Source organism: Spea bombifrons, chromosome 8 (assembly GCF_027358695.1).
Source record: "Spea bombifrons isolate aSpeBom1 chromosome 8, aSpeBom1.2.pri, whole genome shotgun sequence".
In the NCBI taxonomy this organism is placed as follows: Eukaryota; Metazoa; Chordata; class Amphibia; order Anura; family Pelobatidae; genus Spea; species Spea bombifrons.
The window spans coordinates 4,199,555-4,215,202 of record NC_071094.1 but is presented as its reverse complement, the minus strand read 5'-3'; the positions used below and the strand labels follow the sequence as shown (position 1 = coordinate 4,215,202).

Sequence of the window (15,648 nt, the reverse complement as noted above, 5' to 3'; positions counted from 1 at the left end):
ATTATAATCCACCGCTGCAGCTTCCCCCAAACGTCTAAAGCCCGGACCCCAAACAGTAAAACAGAAACTAACTGCCCCGGACTCTGTCTTTAAGGGGTAAAATATTATTAGGTTACGTCCTCACGGCGCATGTTCTAGAACATTAAAAACACGCAAGAAGCAGATCCTGTAAATCCAGGTATTTCCTGAAAAAAATCACATTCCAGCACCTGCCCTCGGCACCCAAATGGTTAACGGGGCTAAGAAGTTTAATGAAGTCAACAAATAAGTTACTTATTTCTGAGCAGAGGTGGCATTTTACACTCATTAACCCCATGCATTAACCCCGCGCACTAACCCTGTGCATTAACCCCATGTATTAACCCCACGCATTAACCCCACGCATTAACCCTGCACACTAACCCTGCGCACTAACGCTGAACACTAACCCTGCACACTAACCCTGCACACCAACCCTGTGCATTAACCTTTCACACTAACCTACACACTAACACCGCACACTAACCCTGCACATTAACCCTTCACACTAACCCTGCGCACTAACCCTGCGCACTAACCCTGCACACTAACCCTACACACTAACCCTGCGCATTAACCCTGCGCATTAACCCTGCGCACTAACCCTGCGCACTAACCCTACACACTAACCCTGCGCATTAACACTGCGCATTAACCCTGCGCACTAACCCTACACACTAACCCTGCGCATTAACCCTGCGCATTAACCCTGCGCACTAACCCTACACACTAACCCTGCGCATTAACCCTGCGCATTAACCCTGCGCACTAACCCTGCGCACTAACCCTACACACTAACCCTGCGCACTAACCCTGCACATTAACCCTGCACATTAACCCTTCACACTAACCCTGCATAGAACTACTAACCCACTACGGCCTGCTGCCCTGAAGAATATACATACTGCGCCGCAGACTATGATGGCGCCATATAAAACAATAAATAATAATTGAAATAATAAATAAAATGAATGAAAAAGAGAAAAATGATCATAACCGAGAGACAATCCATTAGGCTGATTGCAGGGAGACGGCCGCGCCCGGGATTTCTCCGCCGCTGCTCTACAGAAGCAATCAGATGTAAGACGGAGCCTCTCGGCCATAAATTGCGAACGCAGCCTTGATTTACATCGCATCATCCATAAAACGCCGCCGCGCTGCGCTCTTCATTTTCCGATCGGGATGATTGGACCCCCCTTCTGTATAAGCGCCCCGGTTTCTGCCGCATGAGTTATGGGATATGGGGAATTATTATTTTTTTTCTAATTTTAACTCAGAATCCCATCAGGTCATTTTAATCCGCTCCGCAGCGTAGAGGCCGGGTGGGATATCGGAGGCTGCCGCGGCCCCCCGCAGCGCCACCAGGGGCTCTCATCAGTTTTACCGTCACAGTACTATTTATTTATTCTTATTTATTTATTATTATTTTATTATTTATTATACGGCCCTGCCTCGTTTACACTAAAATATCGGCCAGACAACAAATCCATAATCAGAGTAGCCAGTAAAAAAAAAAATAGGATGTAGTATTACATGATAATAGTAATCTAGACTATATTCTGTAGGATGTAGTGATATGTCCTAAGAGTGTAAAAACAACTATTCTCAAGGAGGCACCGTTCAAAGGTTTGGGGTCACTAACCATCAATTATCCTTTTAAACTTAAACTTGGATCAGCGAACACAACGTGCCATTGGAACACAGGAGTGATGGGAGTGATAAAGGGCCATTGGAACACAGGAGTGATGGGAGTGATAAAGGGCCATTGGAACACGGGAGTGATGGGAGTGATAAAGGGCCATTGGAACACGGGAGTGATGGGAGTGATAAAGGGCCATTGGAACACAGGAGTGATGGGAGTGATAAAGGGCTATTGGAACACAGGAGTGATGGGAGTGATAAAGGGCTATTGGAACACAGGAGTGATGGGAGTGATAAAGGGCCATTGGAACACAGGAGTGATGGGAGTGATAAAGGGCCATTGGAACACAGGAGTGATGGGAGTGATAAAGGGCCATTGGAACACAGGAGTGATGGGAGTGATAAAGGGCCATTGGAACACAGGAGTGATGGGAGTGATAAAGGGCCATTGGAACACAGGAGTGATGGGAGTGATAAACATATTTATCTTCATGGGACTTCTCCTTTAAAGATAATATTTAAAACAAAGAAAATACGAGACTATTGAGAATTAGAATTTTTCTGTTATTATGTTAAATGAAGTTGGCCAGAAAAAGAGCAACATAAAAAGGGACATAAAATGTAGCATTTTATTTAAAATGTTTTCGTGTTACGTTTATATTTTACTGAGCTTTCCAACCAAAATGAATTGCTGATTAGACTATGCCCATTGACCGCGGTTTAAAATATACATATATATTTTAAACTTTACACTTGTATTAAACGTTCCTAAAAAATCTACTAAATGATTGGTAGCAGAGAGAGATTGGCCATTAGAGGACATAAATGTTTGGAATGTTTGGATTCGCTCTATAATTTTCTGTATGTATCCCAGTAACACATTAGCCCACAGAACGTCCTGGCACACTGGATTCATTTTAACGCCAAGAGTTGTTTGTGAAACGGAATGTTTTAATTCAGATTACTGGGCCAAAATATGGCTTTTTCTAGTGTCTGTGACCAGGTATTGCAATAATGATTATTAGAATTCTTCTTCATATTAATATTATTATTATTAGTATTTTTATTAAATCATATTTTTATTTTTATTAAATAATTATTATTTTACATATTATTGTTATTATTATTTGTAGTAGTATTTTTATTAAATAATATTTTTTTATAAATAAGAATAAGTATTATTCATATTATTTTTGAAGTAGTTTTTATTAAATAATATTTTTATTTGCATTAAAAAATATCTCTGTGATATCTTGATATCTTTAACATGACATTTCTACTTTAACTTAAATTCAATTTTTTTTTTTTTTATTATTAAATGCCACCAGCATTAACGGGGTTAACAGGAATCCGTGCTTATGATGTAATCGCCCGCTTAGTTTTAATATCTGTGTTTTGTTTCTTTAGGGCTTTGGGGTTTTATCAGAAAGATCCCAATTTGCTTTTATCTCATTAGACAGATCGTCCAATTATTCGTTTTATATCGGAATTCTAAGCCGGGTTCCTTGCGTTTGATCTCAAAGATAAAGTATGGTGGGGGGGGGGGAGACAGAGTCTTAACTCGAGTTCAATCAATTACTCCGGTAGTTTACTAACCCTATAATAACACCTATAAACCCAGAACCTGCCGGCAGATCGGCCCCATTCGGCCCCCGTCTAGTTGCCTGTTTCTCCGGCTGTAAAGACTCAAACCTTAATTTCTTGGTCTTGTCTTAGATTCACTGTATCACCCTCTACCACTTCTGCTGGGAGGCTGTTCCACTGATCTACCACCCTCTCAGTAAAGTAAGGTAAAACTTCTTTACATCACATCTAGGAAGTAGTATTTATCTTTACCTTGTTGCTTTTTTGGATTTGTGATCCTGCCTTCCCTGTCGCCAACGCATTTTCCCCATCACAGAGCGTGAAAAGTCAGGACACGCCAGTCGGTAATTCCAGCATCGTTAGCAGAAGCTTCCAAATGAGAAAAAAAATGTTTAGTAATTTGGCTGAGATTCTGGCAACGTACAGCGCGGCCATCAGGAGGGAATTCTGATAAACGAGTACTCTCAGCCGACAAATTACTTCTATTCCCGGTCTTGGACTATAAGCATGCCGCGTGACCCGGTGCTGGGGAGGAACCGTCGCCGACCCGGCATATATATTAAAGCTTCCTATAGTAATCAGTGTGATGGTGTCGTAAGGGTTGAGATGGAATGTCTGTGTGTATGTACGGTTTTTGTATCTATAAATGTATTAGAGTGTTAGAGTGAGTGTGTGGATGGTATTGGTACTAGCGTGTGTATGAGCGTGTGTATGGTGTTAGCATGTGCGTGTGGTGTATGGTGTTAGCGTGTGAGTCTGTTGGTGTTACCGTGTCTGTCAGTGTAGTGTGAGTGTCGGAGAATGATGTCAGAGGTGAGATAAGGTGAGCGGCCTCGGAGAGGGGGGAGAGTGTGTAAGTGTACGGTATTAGCGTGTGCGGGTGTATGGTGTTAGAGCAAGTTTACTGGTTTACATGTATGTTATTTACAGAGGGGGGACACTGATGAAATACCAGACACCAGTAACCCTAGGCTCACCCCTGACCCCTCCCCTTGCGCAACTGACAAGAACCAATCAGAGACAGTGAATTAACAAGAGGGGAATACGTTAGAACATAATCCAAAACTAGAGGGTCAGAGGCTTAGATGGAGTGTAAAGGAAGTTACTCGAGAGAGACGGTGGTAGATAAGTGGGACAGCCTCCTGGCAGAAGCGGTAGAGGGTAAAACAGCGAGGGTATTAAACATGCGCGGGATAGACGTACGGCTCCTGAATCTAAGACGAGACCAACGACTGATTAAGGTTTGAGTCTTTACAGCGGACTAGGTGGGCCGAATGGGGCCGATCTGCCGCCAGGTTCTATGTTTGGATGTAATATTTGTGTTTGTTCGGTGGAAGGTACAATAGCGCCACCTGGTGGATCCTTTGTGAATAGTTTGTTTTTAGAAGGTGCAGTTTAATAAATGTTAACCCTTCGCAGGATGCGATCTACGAGTCGTGCTCTCGGCTAAAATGAAGTGGAGAAAATACACATTTACAGCTGAACTTTTAAAAATGATGTCAGTCACGTGATATTTTGGGTGACTTTTCCGGCTCAAACACCACACTGAGCTGATGCTTTATGGCAATGCTAATGAAGTCAATTCCTCCATAGACTTTCATTAGTCAGAGAGTCCACTGGGCAATTAAGACTAAGGCATTCTATTGTTTCCCACAGGCAGTATGATAAGGAGTCGGGGTGTTTATCTAGTAGATCGGGGCTCAGATAACAGACCGGGAACTGATACAAACGGCTGATATGCAGCTGCCTGAAAACATATTATGTGAAAATAATTAGAATTTATTTTAAACAGAAAACAGAGCAATATTTCCAAAAACTTGTTTTTAATGAGATACTAGGAATAAAAATATTGGCGAGAGATTCTCTTAATTAGTGTTAAATAATGGTACAAAAATGTCCCTATACAGAACATTTAATAATAAAAAAAAAATATTAAAATTAGGTTGGAGTTATTAAAACGATCTTGCGGATTTATTATCGGGTTTTAATGAATATGCGCGTGTTTGTATCTCTCTAGGAATAACATAATTATCCAAACGTTGACTAAAAACCAGTACTTGTCTTCATTTGGTACTGCGCTGCGGAATATGATGGCGCTAAATCAATAAATAATAATAACAAATGAACACAATAATATGATAAGCTGTTATTAGCAGAATAAATATAACAAAAAAGGACAGTTTTAGTAAAAACCAAGAATCTGTATTGCTGTAAACAGACAGATGTGCTTTCAGGGTGTGTGGGGCTGCCTGGTCAGTCTATTATACAGAGCAGGTTCGCGTTTGCTTTTTTTCGCAGAGGTTTGTCCCTCGCCCGATCCCGTCCGGTTGCGCTGTCAACCAGACCCAAACAATCCCGCGTGCGAGGGGGAGGAGCCTCCCGGGTAAATGGCTGCTTCTACACCGGTCTGGGCATGAGCTGGCCCTCTCCCGGCCACGAGGGGTATCTCAGCCAGGGAGAGGGAGGGTATCCGGGGCATCCAAGGGAGACTCCCCGGGCAGGCAGAGCATGCTCTGGGGGCAGGTGGGGCAATAGGGGAGGCAAGGCGTGTGAGGGGTGAATTGGGTGTGGCAGGGCAGGAGGTAATGGAGGGCGGGGTAACTGTGGGGATAGAAGGGACAGTGCAAAGAGGGATAGAGCAGATGATGGCATCAGGGGCAGAACCGGGAGGGGTAAGAGAGGAGAGGGGGCATGGAAAGGGTGAGCTGGGGGTGACAAGGCGAGCAGGGCAGGGGTTATCATTAGGAGTAATGCAGGGAGGGGCAGATGTAGGGGTAAGAGGTGCAATGCAAAGGGATGGAGAACAGCAGATGAGAGTGGGGGCAGAATGTGAGCTGGTATTGCAAGTAGGGGCAGACTGGGAATTGGCACCAGGGGCGGATGATGGGATGGAGATAGAGGTGAGGTTAGGAGAAACAGAACAGTGCGTGGCAGCAGAGGGGCAACAAGGATGGGCAGGAGGGGTAGAAAAGGGCATTACATCGAGGGAGGAGAAAGAAGCTGTAGGACAGGTGGCAGCAGATGTCCGGCTAAGACAAGACCTGCCAGCTGTCCTGGAGGAGAGGCTTTCAGCAAGGGCCAAGCAAGCCAGGGCAGTCAGGCTGGAGGCCAGGTCTGCGGTGGGCACAGGTGGCGGCGAGGGTTTGGAGACTAGACAAAGAGGGGCCGCAGGTTATAGAACCCCACCTGAGGCTTGGTGTGGGATCCCACCAGGCTCAGGTCAGGGGGATGCCGGGTGCAGCGCCAAACATAAGGCCAGGAGCCAGCGGAGAGAAGGATCCGAGGGCAGACGTGGGCTAAAAGCCAGAGCTGGGGGTACTCGGCCAGAGTATAGTCCATCTCCCGCATCTCGTGGAGGCAGCTGCCCCAGGGAAAGGTCTGACCATAGGGTGGCTAGATCCTCCATCAAAGTGGGGTCCCAGCAGGAGAAGAAAGGGGTGCAGAAGAAAGTAGAAGCCAGGAGGACGAAGAAGCAGGTGACTGTGGACAGCTCCAAAGCCAAAACTTCCCTGGAGGCCCTGAAGATCAGTATCCAGCAGCTGAGGTGGAAAGAAGTGAGTGACCTCCCTGTCAGACATCTCAGTGCATCACTCGCCATACACCTGCATCACTCGCCATACACCTGCATCCCTCGCCATGCACCTGCATCCCTCGCCATGCACCTGCATCCCTCGCCATGCACCTGCATCCCTCGCCATGCACCTGCATCCCTCGCCATGCACCTGCATCACTCGCCATGCACCTGCATCACTCGCCATGCACCTGCATCACTCGCCATATACCTGCTTCTGGTACCATTAATGACACATATTCACAGCCACTCAAAAGTTAAATGTCCTTATTTTTTAAAGGAAAGCAGATTTTGTCTATTAAAATAACATGAAATGGATCGGAAATCCAGCGCGGACGGGGTTAATGTTGTAAATGTCTATTGTAGCTCGAAACGGCTGATTTTTTAATGGAATCTCTTCATAGGCGTACAGAGGCCCCTTTATCACTCCCATCACTCCTGTGTTCCAATGGCCCTTTATCACTCCCATCACTCCTGTGTTCCAATGGCCCTTTATCACTCCCATCACTCCTGTGCTCCAATGGCCCTTTATCACTCCCATCACTCCTGTGCTCCAATGGCCCTTTATCACTCCCATCACTCCTGTGTTCCAATGGCCCTTTACCACTCCCATCACTCCTGTGTTCCATTGGCCCTTTATCACTCCTATCACTCCTGTGTTCCAATGGCCCTTCATCACTCCCATCACTCCTGTGTTCCAATGGCCCTTTATCACTCCCATCACTCCTGTGTTCCAATGGCCCTTTATCACTCCCATCACTCCTGGGTTCCAATGGTCCTTTATCACTCCCATCACTCCTGTGTTCCAATGGCCCTTTATCACTCCCATCACTCCTGTGCTCCAATGGCCCTTTATCACTCCCATCACTCCTGTGCTCCAATGGCCCTTCATCACTCCCATCACTCCTGTGTTCCAATGGCCCTTTACCACTCCCATCACTCCTGTGTTCCATTGGCCCTTTATCACTCCTATCACTCCTGTGTTCCAATGGCCCTTCATCACTCCCATCACTCCTGTGTTCCAATGGCCCTTTATCACTCCCATCACTCCTGTGTTCCAATGGTCCTTTATCACTCCCATCACTCCTGTGTTCCAATGGCCCTTTATCACTCCCATCACTCCTGTGTTCCAATGGCCCTTTATCACTCCCATCACTCCTGTGTTCCAATGGCCCTTTATCACTCCCATCACTCCTGTGTTCCAATGGCCCTTTATCACTCCCATCACTCCTGTGTTCCAATGGCATGTTGTGTTCGGTGATCCAAGTTTAAGTATAAAAGGATATACTGTTGTTGTTTGCATTGTCGGCGGCTGCCGGTGCGCGGGTACCTGCGTCTTGCAGATCGGGTAACGTTATGCGGCTCCATTGTAACGCCGGGAAGCGAAGGCTCAGAAGGATCTGACGGTTGATTATGGCATCAATTAAGTTGAAAGATTCCTCTCTTCCTTCACATTTTGTGCGGTGAAACAGATGTCTCGCACCCTCAGAAGCAGCCAGCGCCGATGTAAATTTCTGTGCGTCGGCTAAGATTGATGGGAGCTGCCTGCATTAAGATGAAAGAAGAGGCTCGGTGACTACTTAGTCTGCAGCCAGTATGACATCCTCGCAGTAAAGGCTCAGATCATACATCACCCGCTCGCTTTAAACGATTTCTCCCGCCAGCTTCCAGAGCTAATGGCGCTTTTGGCGAGTTCATAATGCAGAAGAACATGAGATTCGGGGAGGTTCACCTTCTGATACTCGCTTTCATTCCTCACACTAGTCATTAGTAAATGAATGTGAAACAGGAGGGGGGGACCCAGGAGGCATTCAGTCTACAAATGGGTTAACGAGCAGAGACCAGTCAGTGACCCCCCCCCCGAATCCAATCAAGCTTCCCGATAATACTTTGATCCAAAAACAGAATGAGCAACAAGGGGTTTATTCACCGCAGGGTCCCAGCCTGGCATCGAAGAAAGAATGCGGTGGCCCTGCTTAAAGGGGTTCTGGATAGAAAAGAAATGTATTTTTCTCCTTAAGCATAACCCCCAGCGCTGTATACATTAATAACCCCCCAGCGCTGTATACAGTAATATAACCCCCCGCTGTATACAGTATTATAACCCCCCAGCGCTGTATACAGTAATATAACCCCCAGCTCTGTATACAGTATTATAACCCCCCAGCGCTGTATACAGTAATATAACCCCAGCTCTGTATACAGTAATATAACCCCCCAGCGCTGTATACAGTAATATAACCCCCCCAGCGCTGTATACAGTAATATAACCCCCAGCACTGTATACAGTAATATAACACCCCCAGAGCTGTATACAGTAATAACCCCCAGAGCTGTATACAGTAATAACCCCCAGCGCTGTATACAGTAATAACCCCCAGCACTGTATACAGTAATATAACCCCCCAGAGCTGTATACAGTAATATAACCCCCCAGTGCTGTATACAGTAATATAACCCCCCCAGCGCTGTATACAGTAATATAACCCCCCCAGCGCTGTATACAGTAATATAACCCCCCAGCGCTGTATACAGTAATATAACCCCCCAGCGCTGTATACAGTAATATAACCCCCCAGCGCTGTATACAGTAATATACCCCCCCCCCGCGCTGTATACAGTAATAACCCCCAGCGCTGTATACAGTAATATAACCCCCCAGCGCTGTATACAGTAATGTCGGTTGGTGACAAAAACCTGGTTTTATCTCATTTTGTTCCAATAAACTCCCTTTATCTGCAGACCTGGAGCCGCCGTTGCTGTCAGTCATGTGATAATTTTGGTGACTTTCCTGGCTCAAACCCCACACTGAGCTGATGCTTTATGGCGATGCTAATGAAGTCTGTCCCTCCATAGACTTTCATTAGTCAGAGAGTCCACTGAGCGATTAAGACTGAGTCATTCTATTGTTTCCCACAGGCAGTATGATAAGGAGTCGGGGTGTTTAGTAGATCGGGGATCAGATAACAGAGCGAGAATAGCTGCCTGAAAACATTATATTATGGGACAACTGGTTTAAAAAAGATTGAATTGAATCTGATACTAGTAAAAAAAAAAAAAAAAAAAAAAAAAAAAAACCCAGTGGGGTGGATTTAACGCAGAGTCCGGAGGTCGCCTGTCCTTGGAAGAATCCGGGGCAGCTCTGGATTATTTCTACGAACAACTTAATTATTTCCGTTCCTTACTTTTAAACCAAATCTGCCGTCACACGTTTGGATAAACAAAAAGTCCAATAGTAATAAATATAGTAAAAACTTAACCCTATGAAGGCGGCGGATCATTTACTATGCGGTCTCACGGCCCTTTGATTCCTGCGTTAAACATTAACCAGACTGATCAGTGCAGCAGAAATATCTCCGCCGAGTCCCGCGCCTCCGTTTTCGTGATGAAAATCTCCACCAGGCCATCGATTTCAGTTTGAACGAGGCCGGGGGGGGGCTTCACAAAATTACAAATCATGGTAAAAGAAAACGACGGCGGGTCATTTAAAGGTCTCCTTCCAGAGTCCGTTCCTCAAACGCAGAGATGTGACGGACGGCCAAACCCAGGCAAGCTTTGGGTTCCTTCGCAGCTTCCAAGAGGAAAGAAACGGATCGTTGGTCGGGGTTCTAGAACAAAATTCCATTGTGCCCGTTCTTTATTAAAAAAAGTAACTTTAGAAATATATAAATTCAGGTTTCTTTTGTAAATGCCTGTGGCGATACTTTAAATGTTTAGCTCAGATCATCCTTCATTCTTGGTAGTCATCGGCCGGACTCCAAATGAATTAAAAGAATGGCCGATGGGTTGGATGGCGGGATGCGTTGGCTTCTACGTCCAAGAAGGGAATAAGTGAATGGTGTTCATAAACAGGACTGGTTTTCCGGGGGGGCCCTGCTTGATGCATGTCGAGGAACACACAAATGGGGGCCCTTGCCCAATTCTCACTTAAATGAGCCGCGGTGTCGGCGTGACGTGACCCTGCGGAAAGTCAACCCTGTCTGCGAAGAAGCGAGGACCGTAAATGGTCCCGGGTTCACCGTAAGAGATGCTCGAGTTTGTAAATGTTAAAAAATGTTAAGTATTTGCCTGATGCGTTGTGCGCTATTTCTGTTCCGATGTAATCGATGTCTCCGTCTTCGCAGTTTCCCCTCGGACGCCGGTTACCCTGCGATATCTACTGGCACGGAGTCTCCTTTCACGAAAGCGAAAACGTTTCGTCCGGACAAGTCAACAAGTTTCCAGGTAAATTGAGTTTCACGTTTAAAAATGGCCGTATTGGCCCAAATATACCCAAATTTACCCCTAATTTAAATTAGCGGTGCGGCTTATAATCAGGGTTTAGATATTCAGGATGGCGAGCTGTGCGTTTTTAACCTCTCGTGTTCCAGAAACGCGCTTGTTTCTTCCGCCTCCCTAGCTTCTCTGCTGACTGTTTTCATGTCCCTGTCTTCGCTTCTCTTCTTTCTTTTTGTTCTTCTGTCTTCTTTCTTCGTCCGTATTACAAAGGGACACCCCAACCATCATATGACCTTTAATGCGTGTGATAGCTGACAGGTCCCTTTAGATTTCCGTAGTGCCCCCCTTGCAAATCCATGGGGGGGGGGATTCTGCAGAAGCCCCCAATCCCCCCCATATGCCTTTTCCCCTTCCCGTGGAAAGCTTTTTTCTTCGCTTACCGCCAGTCAGCTCCACGGCCGGCTTGTTGTCCGGGGGGGGTATCAGACCCCAACGCGTGGAGAACTCTTCCATCCCAAAACTAAACATTTTTGGTGTTAACCGTTTTTCTAAATACTGAATCAGAAATGACATAAACTCTTCGTTATCGCGGGAAGGAACCATAACCATTCTTCCGGAGTGCAGCCATTACTATTCTGGAACGGAATGTTTAAATTATACGCTGGATATTGTTACAGCAAAACCGATGTTTCCGTGGAAACGGGTAGATTAAAACATCTCATGGAACGTTTCATTAACGTCCTAATATTTTATTATATATGGTAGAAAGGCAAATGGGTATCTCGGGGGTATTTCGAAAAATACTTAAAAACTCACAAACTCTGGGAAAACGAGGCCGATTACGGAGAATGAATTGAAGCTGGGAGAGTTACCGTAAAAAAGTGAGGTTTCCATGGTAACTCCCCGTTTCCATGGTAATTCTGAGCATTGACCAGTGCAAACTATTCAACACATGCGTTTTTTTGGAAATGGCGCACGTGGCGGTCCCGTGGCGTGAGTGTCCTGATGCTCTTGGCACAACTGGGGCATTTTTCCTGGTATTCGAGCAAACCCTGGAACTAGACAAGTCTATAACGCTCGTTATTAATTCTTAGCCAATGATTTATTATTATAATTCCTTTTGATCGCTATCATAAAATGAAGATAGAATTCTAACTGTTCTACTCCAAATCCAAGCTTGTCTGAATTTTAAGAGGCCGTTTATTACGGGGCAGTAAACCGCCTTTTATTATAAGACGGAGAAAAATACCACATTTAGTAATAAGGCAGCTGGGGGGGGGGTATAATTTTCATTGGGTCTGGTAACGAGGACCATTACTGTAAAGGTCTGGAATAGATGTATATCTCCATCTGGATAGATGAGAACCGAGCTGACCTCTCGTTGAGAGATGAATACGTTGAGGTTGTAACCCATGAGGTCTACATTCTAATTCCGATCCTTTGGTTCTGCTGTTTTAATATCCGTAGTATAAACCTTATTTTATTGTACATCGGGTGGAGATTTATATCCAACCTTGAATGTTTATTTTATGGTACATTTTTTAGCTCTCCTTTCCTTCGCTGGGCAAAACGTTACCGTTGAGGAAGGCCTGATTAGTCTTCGGTCCGCCCAACGGTTTGTAGGGCAAACTTTTTCTTCTGGGTCTACAGAAGAGATTTGTAGCCCCTCTCTTTCTTCTTTGTTAAAAGCAGTTGGGTGCCCGACCTTCTTGGTCCCCATTTGAAGAAAGTCTTCCAAGGCAACGTGGGAACCAAAAGGTCAACCCCACATCCCCCCCACCGAAGAATCACCAAATCTCTACATTGTACACGGTCCAGTAGAACCTCAACAGGTCCCAGATTCCATTCCTAATGGGAATAAAGGATCAATCTTTTCATTTGTTGGAGATATTTTTTGACACCCCTTTTGTGTGGGGGGAGGAAGGGTATGGAAGTGGTAGTTTGAGTAAGCACAGTGATTCTCTATAATACAATTTCTCTCGAGGTATGACGGAGATGGTGCGTAAGATCAACTTCAGCCGAGCTGTGAGAACCATGCAGGAGCTGTTCCCGGAGGAATACAACTTTTACCCCCAGTCGTGGATCCTCCCGGAAGAGTTTCACCTCTTCAGCGCTCAGGTATGGCCCTAAAACCTGATGTTTCAGCTGCCTCCGATAAACCACTCGTTACTCTTACTTACACGTTTTGCTGCCAGCGGTCTGTTGTTATAACCTGATCGCGAAGAGAATAATCAGCGGCAAAATGGAATTGAAGCGTCAGACGTTATTGTCGTTCACATGGTGCGATGCCTACTTTAATGGAATGCGTTTCTAGAAAGGTCTCGTAGATTTATGCGGTTCAGGAGCCGCGCGCGATGATGGAAGGCGGTGTCGACAAGTGCGACGGCATTAGCAAGACGTAAATGTAGACTTTAGACAGGGAGGGCCTCGACGTGAGCCACAGCTTCTCATGAGTTTTGATTGATTATTCCTTCCCGTCGGGTTCTTCGTCGGAAAAAAGTTTTCTTCTCTTTTGCGTAATATCCGTTCACCCCTCCCCCGGCTTGATGGCCGACAATGTTCTAAAGATCTGTTTTTATCTATTCTTATAACAGACATCGTGCTCTTCGGGTTTTGTTGCCGCCAACACTGATCTACCCTACTTCTTTCCAACCTGCTTATTAGTTGGAAGGAGGAATGGTTTGATGAGCCCAAGGAACCCGTAGACTTTGCGGACTCGGGCTTAGCACCGTTTTCTTCTGTTTTATGCTCTTTTTTTTTTTTTAGAGCAGGTGTGGAGAAGGAGGGGGGAGAATTTTTAAATCATGCCAATTTCAGTAAAACCGACCCAATTTATAACGTATAATCAAACGTTTTATAAATTAGGTGAAATCCGGTCGAGGTGAAGCCCCTGAAGAGCGATGACGTCGATTCACCTGGCGAGTCTGATCTCATAAATCTTTACTACACGGCGCGGCGATAGAACCGCTACCTTTAACTATGTTACATCGCAGCTTAACCCGTAAATACTACAGACCGACCTCTAGAGGGCAGCGCAGGCAAATAAATGTGTTTTATATACTTTACAGGACACGTCTATCATCTTTTATCCAGGGGGAAATTATACACACAGCCGCTCAAAAGTTTGGGGTCACCCAGCTGTTTTAATGGAAAACAAGGACATTTCTGGCTGTAACATAATTACAAAAAGGGTTTCTAACCATCAATTATCCTTTTACACTTAAACTTGGATCAGCGAACACAACGTGCCATTGGAACACAGGAGTGATGGGAGTGATAAAGGGCCATTGGAACACAGGAGTGATGGGAGTGATAAAGGGCCATTGGAACACAGGAGTGATGGGAGTGATAAAGGGCCATTGGAACACAGGAGTGATGGGAGTGATAAAGGGCCATTGGAACCCATATTGTATCTTAAAATATCATAAAACTGAGGATTTCAATCTCCAAATAACTTGTCGCTTTGGAAATAACGCGTATTTCACTTTTCCTATTGCTTGAAATTTTTAATTGAAATTATTTATAACTTATTTTTCTTCCATCACTACTTTGTTAAGATGGAACGCGTCCAAATTAAAGTTCCAGAATGAAAAAAAAATGACAATAATTACATTCTTCAATTAGTATACTGCAAAGATTTTTAATACTGTAATTATATATTATTACATTTTTTTTTTACCAATTCTAATTATTGCATCTCAACTCAGTAATTACTGTTGATGGTATTTTTTTTTTTCTTGTTAATGGATTTTTATGGCTCGATACTTTATTCAGCCAAGTAGATTATAGTCTGTATGGCGTTCAGGAGTGTGTTGACGCGCCAATTAAATAGAAATAATGTAAAAAAAAAAACAAAAAAAAAAACTTTTTTAAATAACAGAAATAATGTTTAAAAAAAACACCTTTTTTCACCTTGACTGTAGTTTTAGGTTAAAAATAATGAACGAAAAAGTTTCTGTAGTTCCTTCGTAGGTGTTCTTATCTTAAATAACGATAGAGAAAACTGCATATCGGATTATAAAATTAATTAAAGGACCATCAAAGCGTGCGGGTTGGACAAGTATTGATTTGGAATCACTAAACTTTATGAAATAACTTTTCACTTTTTCAGGTTGTTTTAAGGCTTTTTAAAAAAAATGATTGGGTAAGGGACAGAAAATGTATAAAGCTTCACCAAAAGCTTTAGTGATGGGAGTGATAAAGGGTCATTGGAACACAGGAGTGATGGGAGTGATAAAGGGCCATTGGAACACAGGAGTGATGGGAGTGATAAAGGCCACTGGAACACAGGAGTGATGGGAGTGATAAAGGGCCATTGGAACACAGGAGTGATGGGAGTGATAAAGGGCCATTGGAGCACAGGAGTGATGGGAGTGATAAAGGGCCATTGGAACACAGGAGTGATGGGAGTGATAAAGGGCCATTGGAACACAGGAGTGATGGGAGTGATAAAGAGTGATGAACGCTTATGAAGAGAGTCCATTAAAAATCTGCCGTTTCCAGCTACAATAGTCATTTACGTTAACCCTGTCTGCGCTGGATTTCTGATCCAGCTCATGTTATTTTAATGGACAAAATCTGCTTTTCTTTAAAAAAAAAAAAAAAACAAACGAGGA

At 44.5% G+C, this 15,648-nt stretch overlaps 1 protein-coding gene across 1 annotated transcript in view; it reads left to right on the top strand.

Annotated features, from left to right (window-relative positions):
- The first annotated feature begins 6,035 nt into the window (after window positions 1-6,035).
- The window catches only part of TTLL11 (tubulin tyrosine ligase like 11), a 42,824-nt gene continuing 33,211 nt past the window's right edge, over window positions 6,036-15,648 (top strand). Inside the window, exons 1-3 of the mRNA XM_053472615.1 lie at window positions 6,036-6,797; window positions 10,939-11,038; window positions 13,017-13,150. Coding sequence (XP_053328590.1) covers window positions 6,054-6,797; window positions 10,939-11,038; window positions 13,017-13,150 — 978 coding nt within the window. The 5' untranslated portion in view covers window positions 6,036-6,053. The remainder of the gene's footprint in view (window positions 6,798-10,938; window positions 11,039-13,016; window positions 13,151-15,648) is intronic.